The sequence below is a fragment of the Protopterus annectens genome, chromosome 14.part0 (assembly GCF_019279795.1).
Source record: "Protopterus annectens isolate FY-2018-M chromosome 14.part0, PAN1.0, whole genome shotgun sequence".
Classification (NCBI taxonomy): domain Eukaryota; kingdom Metazoa; phylum Chordata; order Ceratodontiformes; family Protopteridae; genus Protopterus; species Protopterus annectens.
Window position 1 is genome coordinate 1,039,262,088 of NC_056748.1, and position 15,988 is coordinate 1,039,278,075.

The following is a 15,988-nucleotide window of genomic DNA, read 5'->3' on the forward strand; positions in this document are numbered from 1 at the left end:
GTTTTTTGTATGAAGGGAAACTTTTCCTCCTAGGGGCACAAGTAATTGGCCAGGGCTGGGAAGGATAACTGAAAAGTCATTGTGAACTTTTTCCATAAGGGGGCGGCTTACCACTCCCTGTTTTTGAGGTGGGAGCACTCCATTGTTTAGATCTCTGCATACCCTGAGACTGTAGTCTGGGTGGTCCGTTTCCCCTGGGTTTGGAATGAGAAGGCCTGGAAGGGACTGGAAAGGACCAGTTTTTAGAAGGCCAATGACTACTGAATCTAGCTGGCTGCACTTGTAAGAATTCTATAACAGTTTGCATACATTTAGCTTTTTCTTCCATCTTTTTAAGAACCTCTCCTGTTTTGGTGCCAAACAAACAGTCCTTATTTAAAGGAGAGTCTAGTAGTTTTGATTTGACATGATCTGGCAATGTTTGTTCCTTCAGCCAAGCATGCCTTCTCAGTACAGACCACTGACTGCAGCCCTGAAAGATGCTTCTAGGGCATCAAAGTCACACTGCAAAGTATGCTTACTAACTTGGTTTGCAGAATGCATTAACTCTTGTAAATCTTTATTTTCTGCACAATCTGGAAGGAACCCCAATTTTTTATTCAATTATTGCCATAATATGTTGCTGGTACTTCAACATGTGAAACTGGTAATTCAATGCCCTAATGGCAAGAGTTGCAGAGGTACATACCCTCTTACCCAATCTGTCTAAATCTCTAGAATCCCTGTCTGAAGGGGTAGGGTTTTTAGCTGTAGTAGCCTTAATACCTTTAGGTCCCTGGGAAATGATCTCTGGATCCGCAGTAGGATTCTTGGAGAAATTTGTGAAAATCAGGTACTCTGTAGTACCTGTCAGGTTTACTAGGGGCCTGGGGGGGGGGGGTAAAGCGTCTGGGGTAAGACTGGATTCCATGAAGACATCATCTCTAACATCCAGAACAGGGTGTACAGCTAGAGGCCTGTGCTGAGGCAACTCTAAAAATTCTCTGAGTTTCTTTTTGGACTGAGGGTAGTCTTGGCATTCCCAGCGGAAATGCTCTCTTAAAGTATGCAAGGTTTCACCAAAAGAAAAATCCTATGGAGGGGAGGCAGAGGGAAAGGATTTCTCTGCATCTGAATCCTCACAGGTTGATAAGGACATGTCCTGATAATCAGAAGGGTCAGAGTAATCGGACTCCTGGTCTGTCCCAATAAAACTTGTATGAAGAGACACCAAGGCGATATCCAAAATACAATAAAACTTTTATTAAAATAAATGTATACAAGTGCACATGAGAGCTTTCAGGCCAGATCTGTAGAATCAGAATGAAACTCAATTCTTTGTCTCTTAGCAGGGGAAGGCTGGCCTCCCCTAATTAGAGTAATAAGGTCTTCAGCCATTCTAAGCATTTGTTTTTGTGGCATTGGAGCTTGAGCATGCACTTTAGTCATCAGTTTTCTAGGCGTAGTGCATACTCTGGGCCTAAGAATCATGGAAGTTTTAGCTAAAAATGAAGTCTTCTGTTTAATTCGAACATCGATAGATCGGAATACACCCTCAGAAGCCAGTGCCTGCATAGCAGCTCTGGACCCATCCAAGGTAGAGACATCCACAGGTTCCATAGTCAAAGAAGCATCTCGCGGCATACCGGACTCCGAATGGGTCTCAGCAGAGGCCTGTGTATCTGTAGAAGCAGGCATCAGGGACTGCAAAGGCACCCCACTGAGTACCAGCAGACTGGCAACTAGCTTAACGGAAGTGTCCTTGGCAGTTTTGGACCTATGCGGTCTGTCTCCGTCTTTATCTTTATGTTTTTTAGGAAGATCGGTAGTCAGATGGCTTATCAAAGCTATTTCGGAATACGGAAAATGAGAGCGAAAGAATTTAGCGACAAAGATAGCCTGACGACGAATAGTTCAGGCATTAAATACGACACAAAAGTGACAGCGAGAGACGCCGTGGTCTGGGCCTAAACAGGTGATGCAGTAAGAATGAAAATCTCTGTCAGGTATTTGCTTTCCACAGGCAAGACAATTGTTACATTTTTTTGACATCAGTTAGAGGAAGAAAAAAGGATCCCTAACGGGGTACTTAGCTTTAGAAGACTTCAGGTTTGAAACTCGAAAAACGAAAATTTCAAGTAGCGGCCGACCAGCACTTGCGAACTGCTTCTGCTTCGGGCTCCTCGGCAAGAAAGACTAATGTAATGGCGTCAGCTGCCTGTTTATACACCTGATGACCTGACGTCATGGAAGAAGCGACAGCATCCGACGCAGAAATCCCAGGACTCTGGCATTCGGGCCAACTGAGGGCTACCTGCAGGCAGATAACCCAAGTGTGATGACTGCAACAGTGAAACACGAAGAACATCAAGCAACTACTACAAAATGGAAATCAAAATCTAAAACAACTGTAACTGAAGTACTGAATGTTATAAAGGAGATTAAACAAATGGAGGTGGGATCTCTAGAAAAGAAAAAAATTACACAGAAATAAATGTAATTTGTGGTAACAATAAATGCAGAATAGAGACAATCAACTGGATGCTCTACATATCTGATATTCTAGACAGGGTTTTCTGGCTGCAGTAGTTTAAAACTCTACTGCTGTTACCATATTTGTTTACTGAAATGTTTTATTTAAGTGTTCAAAATGCTTACAAAATATAACAAAATGTTTAAATGAAATAAAATAAGCAAGTATATTGCAATAAAAATGAAACAATCTAACTATTTGCAGTACACACAAAGTGCCTGAGACCAAAACATTAAGAATTAACACAAGGCAAGCATACTCATTCTAAAAGCTGATTATTTACTGCTTCCATATTTTAAAAGTTACTGATAAATTACTAACCAATAAAATAATTTGTGTGCTTTTAAGACGGTACTTTAGTGTGAGACTATGGGAAAGTCCAGCCTGTGAAAACAAATGCATACATGGAGCAACTATAGAATGATTTGTTACTGAACTGGAATTATTTTATAGTAAGACTTTCAAATCACAGGCCGCTCTCTCAGTTGAGAAATGTATTTCTACTTTGTAGACTTTAAAAGAAAACTTCAAATAAAACAAAAACTAATGAACAAGCATCCAACATTCAGGCAACAAAAGACACTAAAATTATATGACCCACTACTCACAAACTTGATGGGTATTTGGAAAATGTAGGCAACAAGGTGCTCAATCAAAAGTCTAACTGAACAATACATGTAGGCAGATACTCAGCCACCCCCTCAAATGAGGAAAAATAAAATAAGCGAAGTGCATACCACACTGGATTCCAATTTCTGTGGTGTAGCTGGAGCTGGTTTGGATTCTGGTGTCTGACCTGTAAGAAAAATAATGACCTGAGAAACACTTAGGAAGCTTTACATGTCCATAAAATTGTCAACATCGCAATACACTGCAAGATAATTATCTTTCCTAGTCTTCTGTTTACTTGCTATTCAGAATTAATTTTAACTTGCAAACTGCTCAGATAAACCTGTTTTCAAATAAGAATACTATTCTTCTACTACTTGGCAGACCCTTCCCTCACTCCCCCATCTACCAAACACAGTCATACAATAGGTGTCTGTGTATAAATATGTGTACACACATGTATGTATGTGTACATGCAATAAATAAATAAATATATATATATAGAGAGAGAGAGAAAGGAGAGGTGAGTGTGAATATATGCACAAATGTATTTACAAAATAGGGAAAGAAAACTGACCTATCAAATTGCTAGTTAACTAGCCACCTGGACCTCATATTCATTGACAGACCCCTTCTCCCTCAGACTTCAAAATCCAACAAACCGCAACCATCATGAAATGTCAATTAGCAGGAAAAAAACTGTCAAGCGCAAATAATCTGGGGAAAATGCTAACCAGTAAATCAGTAAAAAAAATAAATACCAGAAATATACACCCCCAACTCAAATACATTACTAAGTCTACAATAAAATAATAATATAAAAAATAGAACAAAACATAAATCAGGACTGTGGCTCAGATTAAAGCCATTTTGCAATAATAAAAGCCTAAAAACTCAAATATAAGTACATTACCTGATCAGGAACAGTAATGATATTCAATAAGGGAAAAATAAACAAACTCCAGAAGAAAGTGAAAGCCTAAACTCAAGAAACAGAAAATGAAACAGTGCAGGAGGAGACAAAGTTAATAACATGAAGCAAAAAGTGTCACCATGACAACAGAAAGCAACCAATCTAACATAAATATTCAATTTTATAAACATTGCCAAATACAACAGAAGGAATCTGCCAGGCATTAATTGGTATATGAGGTAAATCTGAAGAGGCAGTAGACTAAAGTAAAGCACTGCACACTAAAATAGAAATACAACACAAAAAAATTACCATCCAAGCAAAATTAAATAAAGGTAGCAACTGTACCATCAGAAAAAACAATTTAAGAAAAAATGTCGGGGGAAGGAGCAATACTGTTTACAAATGTTTTTTTTTTCCAGTTCTTGGGAGTAGCCACCAAAATGATTACAGCTGTGAACATTTGTAGGTACAACAAGCACATCATCAGATAAATTGCTTAAAAAAGATGTGATGGAGGACATTGCATCCTATGTAAGTATTTTTCAGATCCTGGAGTTGACACCAAAATTATTATTATTCTTAATATTTTTAAGGTTGTGCTACAATGCTAGCCACCTTGTCTGGGCTCACTCACCGGCCAGAGTTCAGCTACAGTACTGTTTAGTGTTAGCGCCTGTTTCTAAAGTGGACTGTACAACAGAACACAACACTTTGACAGAAGAGTCCCTAAAATTACTATGAAAAACTGCAGGTCAAAATTCCACAAAGCTAAAAGGTTATAACCCTGAAGAGTTATCAATTAGTTAAAAAAACAAGTTATGTACTCACCATAACGATCCATGTTTGTAGTCCATCTCACCCTTCATTCTTACATATGGGTTCGGAGCCGATCCTCGGCTCCAACTCAGCCTTTTTGCAAGCTCAAAGTCTTCTAGTTGGCTTGTAGCTAGGTAGGTATCCCATGGTGCACCAGTACATTCCCCAGATCTTGTTTGCTGCTAACTATAGAGAGAAAGAACGAAAAACTATCCAGAAAGAAAAACAATAATAAAAGGTCTCCAGTTATTAAGAAAAAAAATTTCTGTCTCCAGATCCTTCCAGGAAGGGGATAGGAGGGTGGGTTCGTAAGAATGAAGGGCGAGATGGACTACAAACATGGAACGTTATGGTGAGTACATAACTTCTTAATGTTCTGTAGTCCTATCTCGCCTTCATTCTTACATATGGGACAGCGTCCCTAGCACCTTATTCTTGGGTGGCTCACGGAAAAATACTCCTGAGTACCGTGGAACCAAAGGAGACTCTAGCCATAGAGGCCAAATCCAATTTGTAATGAGTAATAAATGTGTGACGGATAGCCCATGTTGCTGCTGCACAGATATCAATTGGAACCCTGGATTGAAAGGCTGCAGAAGTAGACTGAGATCTCATGGAATGAGCCTTAATTTTGAAAGGTAAAGGCTTACCATCAGAAGAATAAATGTAAGATATACAACTGGAGATCCAATTAGAGAGGGTCACTTTGGAAACCGGGAGACCTAATCTTGAGTCGGAGAAGGAAACAAATAATTGGTCTGACTTCCTGAATTCCTTGGTCCGGTGTAAATAGAACCGTAATTGTCTGTGAACGCCCAACTGATGAAATCTGTATTCTGCTGCATTGGAATGATTAGGGAAGAACACTGGAAGCTCTATAGTTTGGTTCAAGTTCTTATGGGAGCACACCTTGGGGACAAAGGATGGACTAGTACGAAGAAATGCTCTGTCTTTGTCAAAAATCAAATAAGGGGGTTTGACAGACAATGCTTTTAACTCTGAAACTCGTCTAGTAGATGTGATTGCCAACAGAAACAAAGTCTTCCAAGACAGAAATTTCAAAGGAGACGAATGAGCTGGCTCAAAGGGTGGAGACGTTAATTTGGATAGAACAAAGTGCAAATCCCATGAAGCTACCGGTTCCTGAAAGGGAGGTCTCAACAAAGTGGCACCTTTAAGGAAGGTCTTACACAATCTGTTGACATCAGATTGGACTCCTGCTGACCCAAATGGAAATTTGAAATTGCTGCCAACTGAACCCTAATTGTGGCAGCAGCAGAACCCTGGTGAAAAAGTTCAGACAAGAATTCCAATAACACCAGAACAGATGCAGTATAAGGGTCAACATTCCTTTCCTCAGTCCAGAGAGAAAACCTTCTCGATTTGCTGGTGTATAACTTTCTAGTGGTGGGTTTATGAGAAGATGTAAGAATGTGAGTCACATAGGGTAAGAAATCATGAAGCCTGACTAGGAATGGAACCGAAGCAGCCAAGCTGTCAAACTGAGGGTGTGGAGGCTGGGATAAGAGAGACTGACATTTGCGTCAATAGATATGGCACTGGGTCCAGACTCCATGGGTCGTCTAGTAGGTGAGGCCTGAGGAAGGGGAACCAAACCTGACGAGGGCAGTAAGGAACAATGAGGATCAATTTGCTTCCCAACAGTTTCGCTTTCTGAATAAACCTTGGATATGAGAGGAAAGGGTGGGAAAGCATAAAGGAGACCCAGGGGCCAATCTTGAATAAGTGCACCTCTCGGTGACTCCACAGGAGAAGGGATGAGGGAGAAATAGCTACTGCATTTGGAGTTGATTGGGCTAGCAAAAAGATCGCAGCAAGGCTGTCCCCATCTGCAGAAAATCTGTTCTGCTATTTCTTGCTTCAGAGACCACTTGCAAGGCATCAGGATTGCCCGGCTGAGTTTGTCGGCTATCACGTTGGTTGTCCTCGGGATGTGCGTCGCCACAAGAAAGCACTGGGAAGATATTGTCCATTTCCAAACCCGAATGGCTTCTCGACAGAGTGGGTATAATCTGGCTCTGCCTTATTTGTTGAGATACCATACTACCGACATGTTGTCTGACTGTATTGCAATCATCCCAAGAGGAAGAAGGTCATGGAGTGCTTGCAACGCCAGAAGCACTGCCCTCATCTCTAGGATATTGATATACAGGTGGGCCTTGTGATCTTGCCATGTGCCTTGGACAGTCCTACCTAGATAATACCCCCAACCCCCACCCTATCTGTGAGGCATCCGTGGTCACAGTGGCAACGGGTTGATGAGGGAGGAATGGGGTGCCTATCATTAACTGGCTGGGTTGGATCCACCAGCGGAGGTCCTTCTTGCAAGACTCTGTTAAGAGGATGTGGTGGTATAGAGGCAGTTGTTGGAAGGACCACTGGGATGATAGAAGCCATTGAAGAATTTGCATGTATAGTCTGGCTAAAGGCACTAGTAATATGAGGCCATGGTCCCTACAACTTTCAGTACAGTCTTTGCCTTGACTTTTTGGAGGGGTTGAAGACGGTGAATTTGTTGTACAAGATTCTGTGCCCTTTCTGCTGGAAGACAAGCGAACATGGCTATTGTGTTTATTTCTGCGCCTATAAGAGTCACAAATTGAGAGGGTGATAAGGCAGACTTTACGCGATTTATAGTAATACCCAACTGGACACAAAGTTGGATAGTGGCGTCTCTGGTTTGAAGAAGTAGATGCCTGGTGGGGGCGGTCAGGAGCCAGTCGTCCAGATACGGAAACACTTTGAATCCTAGACGTCTCAGGTGAGCTGTCACTACTGCCATACACTTGGTGAACATCCTGGGGGCTGTGCTGAGACGAAAGGGACAGAGCATGAAACTGGTAGTGACTGGCTCCCAGCCAGAAGCGTAGATGGCTCCTCGATGTTCTGTCAATTTTTATATGGTATTACGCATCTTGGAGGTCTATTTTCTATCTTTATTTCCCTACTCTACCCCTCAGCTGCTGTGTCTCCCTGGCTCCAGCGTCCGCACCCAAGTACTTGGGCCCCTGCCCTAACCTGCTGAAAATACCCTCCTGAACTCTCTGGCCAAGAACCAGCTCTAACGAACTATTAATCCGAAACTATAAGGCCTTACTGTTCCCTGAGTTCTCCTACTACAAGGATTCAAGAAACTTGGGCCCTTGCCCACCCTGCCCTAACCGGCTGAAAATATCCTCCTGAACTCTCTGGCCAAGAACCAGCTCCAACGAACTATTAATTCGAAACTATAAGACCTCACTGTTCCCTGAGTTCTCCTACTACAAGGATTCAAGAAACTTGGGCCCTTGCCCACCCTGCTGAAAATACCCTCCTGAACTCTCTGGCCAAGAACCAGCTCCAACGAACTATTAATCTGAAACTATAAGGCCTTACTGTTCCCTGAGTTCTCCTACTGCAAGGATTCAAGAAACTTGGGCCCCTGCCCACCCTGACTTAACCTGCTGAAAACACCCTCCTGAACTCTCTGGCCAAGAACCAGCTCCAACGAACTATTAATCGAAACTATAAGGCCTTACTGTTCTCTGACTTCTCCTACTACAAGGATTCAAGAAACTTGGGCCCCTGCCCACCCTGACCTAACCTGCTGAAAATACCCTCCTGAACTCTCTGGCCAAGAACCAGCTCCAACGAACTATTAATCCGAAACTATAAGGCCTTACTGTTCCCTGAGTTCTCCTACTACAAGGATTCAAGAAAGTATGTGTACTGTTTATAACTCTGTGCTGTTAATTAGTTGATTCTACTAGGTCGCAGTACGCTTCCCTGCCAGACTAGCCAGCAGCCACTACCCCCTCTTCTTTACTGCTTGCACTCCTAGTTCTCCCCATAATTTCAACTCCCTTCTCTGCTGCTTCAGTTCTCCCTGTACTTCTTACTGCCTTCCTGAACCTCGTTAGCTCCCTTCCTGATTCTCCCCTTGGGGTCTCTACTGCTCCAGACTGACTGACCACTAGGTGGTGCTCCTCTACCTTCTTACTGTTCCCACTATTTTTCCCTCTCCTTCCTTATCTCCCCTACTACAGCCCTCTAACATCCTTTCCTCTGCTCTCTCCCTCTCTACTATCCAGGACTCCCAGCCATTCTTACCTTTATACTCAGCCCTCCTCTATTCCCTTTTCTGAAGTCTCTTCCTTCTCCCTCTGTCTTTCTCCTTTGCATCTACCCTCTAACTCCTCTTCTCTGCACATCTCACTAGCCATCCTCCTCTCTCCTTCACTTAACTTACCTATTTTCACATCTCTGCTAAACTTACCTTCTGACTACTCACTCTTTACTGATGGTCTTCCTCACTTTCTCCTCCTCTGGCTCTTCCCGCTCAGTTCGCCCTTCGGGCTCACTCCGCTCCCCTACCCTGCCCCCAAATACCACCTGCCCCCAGCACCTCCACATACCTCACCAACTCCTCCCTCCATTTGTTTCAACCAATCACAGTCTTTCCCTACTCCCTCAATTCCTACATCAATTAACCAATCTTAACCCGCCTCATTTTCCCCACCCACTCATACTCCTCCCTCTTCTCACTACACTTACCCTACCCTCTCCTCTCCTAGCTTTATATCTCCCTTCCACTCCTTCACCTCTCCACAACCCCTCTCTTCTACCTTTCTTATTTCTCCCTTCCATACCCCACCCATTCAAACATGCTCTCCCAAATTCTCTTTTCCCTCAGACTCCCCTTCTCTCTTCTCATCTTTCTTATTCCTCTCAATCATGCTACTTCATACTGCTTAAAAACTCATCCATACCTGCCTACTACTCATACTATCACTTTCACTCACCCACAACCTCTTCTACTCACTCACTTCCACTCCATTTCCCCCTCCCTTATCCCAATAAACCTACTACACCTCTTCCATCCCAAAATACTCTCTTCCTCTACAAAAAGCTTCTCTCTTATATTTCCACTAACCCCAAACATCTTCCTACTCTCCAAACTTAAAATACATAAAGTTATCTCATTTAATTTCCTAGCCTTATCTGGAGACATTCACCCTAACCCTGGCCCCTGCCTCAGTACAAACTCCTCCTTCCCCCTCCTCCCTCACTTTAAATAAGCCTCTCCCTCCTCCTTCTCCTACTTCCTCTCTTAGCACCCTTAAGGTCTTCACTATCAATGCCCAGAGTCTTAACAACAAAATTCACCATGTTCATGCTTGGATTAATCACAATCAACCTGACATCTTAGCCATCTCAGAAACCTGGCTAATTCCCCATGACTCTGATTCTGAAATCTTACCTCCAGGATTCAACATCCTCAGGAGTGACTGATTAAACAAAAAAGGTGGAGGCTCTGCCCTAATCTACTCTAACCTTCTCTCCATAATCCCCCTGCAAATCCCAACCCCTCTATTCAAAAATACTGAAATAACTGCATGTCTGCTCCAACTCAATAAACATAAAAATATCTACTTCATTTCCTTATACATCTCTCCAGGCGATAATATCTCTACCTTGGAGAATATTCTCCACTGGGCCTCATCTGAAATAAAAATATGAAACATTTATTCTAGGCGACGTCAACATTGACTGGAACAAAATCAGCACACCTTCCCCCTCCCTAGCTATCAACCTTTTCAACTTCTCCCAAGTAATCCATTCTACAACCAGACCTAAAAAAAACACCCCCAGGATCCATCATAGATTGGATTTTAGTCACCCATCCAAACAAAATCTCTCTATCGGGAACTATCCCTGACTTCTTTAGTGACCATCTCTCTGCCTTCATTCATCTCTCAGCTAACCCCTCACAATTCCAACATAATTACATTCAAACTCGTAACCTCAGCAACTTCAACCCACAATTTTCTCCAACATTTCAAACAAATCAACTGGCAAATCCTTTACACTCTCTCCCTCGACAACACCGTAGAACATTTTAACTCCATCATCCTAAATACTCAACTCCCTAGCCCCCCCTAGGGAACAAACGAATCAAAGCCAATTCTGCTCCTTGGCTGACCAGAGAGACTAAACATACCATGCATCTCAGAGACAAATCCTGGAAGCTTTATCAGAAAAGTAAACTGTCTTCTGCCTTGCTCCAATATACCCAACTCCGCAACCAAGTAAAAAAACTAATCACCTGGGACAAAAAAACTACTACAATAAACTTCAGTCCAATAATAACAACAACCCAAAACAATTCTGGAACTCTGTTAACTCTCTTCTCCATCCTGGGTCAAGAAATAAACCCTGCCCTGACCCCAGTTTAACTGACGAGGAACTGAGCTCTCTCTTCAATACTTTCTTTACAGATTCTATAGCCAAGCTAACCAAAGCATTCCCTGACAACAATTCTTCCAACTTCCTAAACTCTTCTAATAACCGTTACCCTATGTTCCAACTCAAACCAGTTTCCACAACATTTATAAAAAAGCTCTTATCCAAACTAAAGCCATGTTCCAATGCCCCCGACAACATTCCCCCCTCCTTCCTCAAATGCGCAGCCGAAGGAATTGCTCTCCCAATGAACATCCTGATTAACCGATCCTTAAAAGAGTCATAAGAATCCAAACTTTGGCAGTCAGCCTACATTCTACCGCTTCATAAAGGAGGTAAAAACAACTCCATTTCTAATTTCCACCCCACAGCCCTATTCTCTCCAATATCTAAAATTCTAGAGAAATGCGTCCACTACCAACTTTTACCCTACTTAACTCAGAATCAGTTACTTACACCCACCCAACACGGTTTCCGTCCCGGCCACAGCACCATAACTGCCCTACTTTCCTTCTTAGAAACAGTTAATCAAGCCCGAGATTCTGGACTTCTTGTATCCACTGTTCTGCTAGATCTATCTAAAGCCTTTGACACCATCTCCCATACATACTTTCTCTTCCACCTCTCCAACCTTAATCTCTCCACTAATACTCTTTCCTGGTTCTCCAGTTACCTCTCTGACAGATCTCAGGCTGTCAGATGGAAGGACTCTACCTCCTCCTTCTTACCTACTCCTACTGGCGTTCCTCAGGGATCCATCCTCGGTCCCATGCTGTTCAACATCTTCATAAACAACCTTCACACTGCTCTCCCTGACACTACAATCATCCAATACGCTGATGACTCTACCTTAGTTTGTGCCACCCAAAAATTTTCTGAACTTCTCTCTAAAACACAAACAGCTGTTTCCACTACAGAAAACTGGATGCACCAAAACCATCTCTCCCTCAACTCCAATAAATCCAAAATACTAATTTTCCTCCCTACCAAGGCTTCTTCCTTTGACAAAAACACTTTCAACATCCTCAGCCAAACCAACACCCCTATAAAAGTGGTCCCCTATGCTAAACTCCTTGGCATAACCATTGACGAACGCCTCAAATTCGACCTCCACATACAACAAAACATAAAAAAAACACCAAAAGTTAGGTATGCTCTATAGGAATAATCTATTTCTTTCAAACTCCTCTAGGCAAACCTTAGCTACCTCCTTCCCTCTCTTTATGGTGCCTCTCTTCTAACTAATCTGTCTGCCTCCCTCACCTCTAAACTTGAGGCTTGCTATAATAAAATCTCTAAATTCGCCACTAAATCCAAAACCTCAAGCCACCACTGCCTCACCCTTCAATCCCTGAACTGGTTACAACTCCCCAACCACCCTGACTATCTGCAACTAACAACCACTCATAAATTAATATTGTACCCAGAAAAATGCCCAGCATTATCCAACATCCTTCCCCCTTATATCCCTCACCGATCATTAAGATCTGAACACCAAAATCTAATCTCCATTCACAGACCTAAACATCCCGCTGGCCAGCAACTGCTATCCTTCTCTCTAGGTAGAAAATGGAACTCTCTCTCTCCTTCACTTAGGACCATACCCAACACGGAATACTTCAAAACCCAACTCTTCTTACACCTATCTTCGAAATGGAAATGTTCTTGCTGTCACTCTATATAATTTCAAGGTTTTTCTACACAAAGCCCCTCTACTCCTGCACCTTTCTGCTCTCTAATTCTAGCTAAATGGTTTTAGCTGACTCTCACTTGACTGTTAAGGATGAAAATATTGCAAATTATGTTAGTACCTAAAAAAAAAAAAATTTGTTATTTAGCATTTGCAGTATTCTTACTATGTATTCTTGCTATGTGGACTTTCTATTGTAATTTTGCATTTGCAGTGTTCTTACTATGTATTCTTGCTGTGTGGACATTCTATTGTATTTTATCTCATGCATTGTATCCTTGATTGTACTGCCTTTGGAGCTTTTCTCCCCGGGCCTCCACTGAAAATGGGTACTTCTTGGCCCAGTGGACTTCCCCGGCAATCAAACGGAAATAAATAAAATATTGACCACATCCAAGTGTCTTTCCCTAATAAAGGGAGTACAGACTGCAGTGTCACCATCCAGAACATGTCCTTCTATATGGAATCGTTTAGTTTGCTGAGGTCAAAGATGGGCCTCCAGTACCCTGTACGTTTTGGCACTAAAAAGAATCTGGAGTAAGTCCCGAATCCTACTTGGTCTGCAGGGTCAGCTTGAATGACTCTGGTTGCGGGCAACTTGTTCACTTCTACAATTGCTTGACCCCAGTGATTGGGTGAAACATCCGGGATCCAACTGGGAACATGATGTGGAAGAGACAAGGGTATGGAGTAACCTCTGGTGACAATTCTTTGTAGCCATCTGTCTCGAGTGATACTTAGCCAGGCTTCCGGATACAAAGAAATGCGACCCCCGACTGGCTCCAGAGAAGCACAGTCGGGCCCCACATCAGGAGTGCTGATAGGGCCGATCTCTAAACGAATCGCAGCCTCCTTGGTTTTGCAGTCCGCCCCTGCCACTAGGGCAACGTCTACAATTTACTCCTCCTCCTCTGCCTCTGAAGGAGGAGTCACCCTGTACATCCAGGAAAAACCTCTGGGACTTCTTAAACCACATTTTACCACCTCTCTGACTCTTGGGAAATGGTCTAGAGGGGACAGTAAAACGTATTCCAACGGCAGAGAGTGTTTTCCCTTCTTGCTTTTTTGAGTGTGTCTTTTACCTTAGGTCCAAACAATGAAGAACTGTCAAAGGGGGCATTGGTGAAAGTAGAATTGAAAGGCTCCACAAAATTACACAAGTGCATCCAGGAGTGCCTCCTTAGGGAAACTCCTGAACCCGCTGCCCTGCTCGCTCCATCGGCTGCATAAGAGATCAGCCTCATGGACGGGTTAACAATGGAATTCAAGGTGGACAACTGAGCAGACACCTTATCAGGGACTCCTTCAGTGGATGTACGTTGTAGAGTCTCTCCTAACTCCTTCAGGAGATCTCTTTGAAGCCTTGTAAAGTGTGTTAGGTAGTTCAGCGATCTGAGAGTGAATGCCCTAACGAAAAGATGCGCTTCCCATACCTATCCATCGTTCGAGAGTCCTTGTTCGGAGGATGGACAGATGAAGTCTCCACTAGTTCCTCCTTAGTGGCCACCACCACCACCATGGCATCTACGGGCACACCCTTTGATAAAAATTCCTTCTCCTTGGGGGCTGACAGAAATTTATTAAGTCTCCTGGGGACTGGCTCCAGGAGTCCCCCAAACCATTCGACTAACAAGCTCAAAAAGTTCGTCAAAGGGTGGAGACACCCAAGAGGCTAAAGGTTGAGACCCGAAAGCCTTCAGGTACACAGACTCCTCATCAGAAGGGGTAACAGTGGGCAAGCCGCACCTCTGCTTGAGGATCTCTAAGATGTCCACAAAGGTGACATCATCAGAGGACGACTTGGGGGACCCTTTTGACTTATCGAGTTCCGTATCAGATGTAACAGACTCATCCTGGGAGTCTACATGCTTCCTCTTGCATGTCCTCTTCAGAGGGGGCTCCTCAGAAGGGTATTCTGGGGAGGTCTTGGAAGAGTGGGGACCACCAGCTGGAGGCTGCTGAGGCTGCGGGTCTCTGCTGTCAAGAGAGGGAGTAGGTGCTGAGACGGAAGTCAGTGCCCAAGGGGGAAGAGTGTCGGCACCCCTGGGTGGAGCTGATGATCGAGACAGCACACTTCTCATCATCTCGAAGGCCGACCTCTCCAGCTCCAAAGACCTCCCTGGCTCCGAGGAGAAACAGGACGCCATCAGCTCCGAGATAGATGTAGGGTTCGAGCTCACCCTAGCTGACACATCGAGAGGGAGACTCGGAACCAAAGAGGTCTGGTTCCAGGCGACCTTGTCGGTGCTGACTGGGGAGGTTCGGCTCCTAGACACCACGGATGCCACCAAAGGTGGCAAGGGAACTCTGCTCTGAGACAACCTCAGGGAGAGCTGGAACCGAGGGTTCCATGACCAGCGGCTCCAAAAGCCCAGCACGGCTCGGAGGAGGAATCACAGAAGGGGAAATGGACTCGAGTGGCTCCAGAACTGACTGGGTCAGAGCCAACAGCATTTTCTGTAAGGCAGATGACTTCAGGAGTCTCAGCACTACTCTCTCCACATCTTCTTCTGATAGGCTCCTGGAAGATCTGGAAGACAGTGCGGGAGATTTAGATCTCTGTAATATAGGGGACCTTAATGTAGGGGAGACTGGCAAAGGATCTCTAGACCAGCTCCGATGTCTATCAGTGGTCAGCTCCGAACTGCCTGGTGCCGACACTGTAGCCATAGTAGCTATGTCCTCGACTGGTTCCAAACTCAGTGGAGCCGAGGAGGAAGAAGACTGGTCTGGTTTGGAAATTTTGGAAGGCAGTTCCGATGCACCAGATGGTGCCGGAGAATGCCTCTTAGAAGGTTTAGTCTTTTCTTTCTTGGAACCATGCGATTTAGAGGAAGACGACGAACTGGCCAGGTCTTCCTCAAAAGAGGGCTTAAGACCTTTTAGTATCAGTTTATTCTCTTTCCTGTAATACCCTGACACTGAACGAGTGACAAAACAAAAAGGTTTCTTGTAAATGGATGGCCCCAAGGCAATACACACAGTTACTGTGGCCATTGGTAATGGACATCATCTGCAAACATTTCACACACTTTTTAAACCCTGAGGGTTTATGATCTTTTACCTCCTTAGACATAGCACTGAAGATGCAGCCAAAATGAAACAAGTCAAACACAAAGAGAGAGGACTCTAACTTAAATGGGCCTAGCCCTTACCGCACTAGCAATCACACAACCACAAGGACTAGGTCCTCTAACTCAAG

General features: G+C 43.7%; 1 protein-coding gene across 2 annotated transcripts in view; it reads right to left on the reverse strand.

Annotated features, from left to right (window-relative positions):
• The window catches only part of ZMYM3 (zinc finger MYM-type containing 3), a 3,891,108-nt gene that overhangs the window by 1,659,030 nt on the left and 2,216,090 nt on the right, over positions 1–15,988 (reverse strand). For both annotated transcript variants that reach the window (XM_044056844.1, XM_044056843.1), the window contains exon 14: positions 3,250–3,308. In XM_044056844.1, the coding sequence (XP_043912779.1) occupies positions 3,250–3,308 (59 nt within the window). The remainder of the gene's footprint in view (positions 1–3,249; positions 3,309–15,988) is intronic.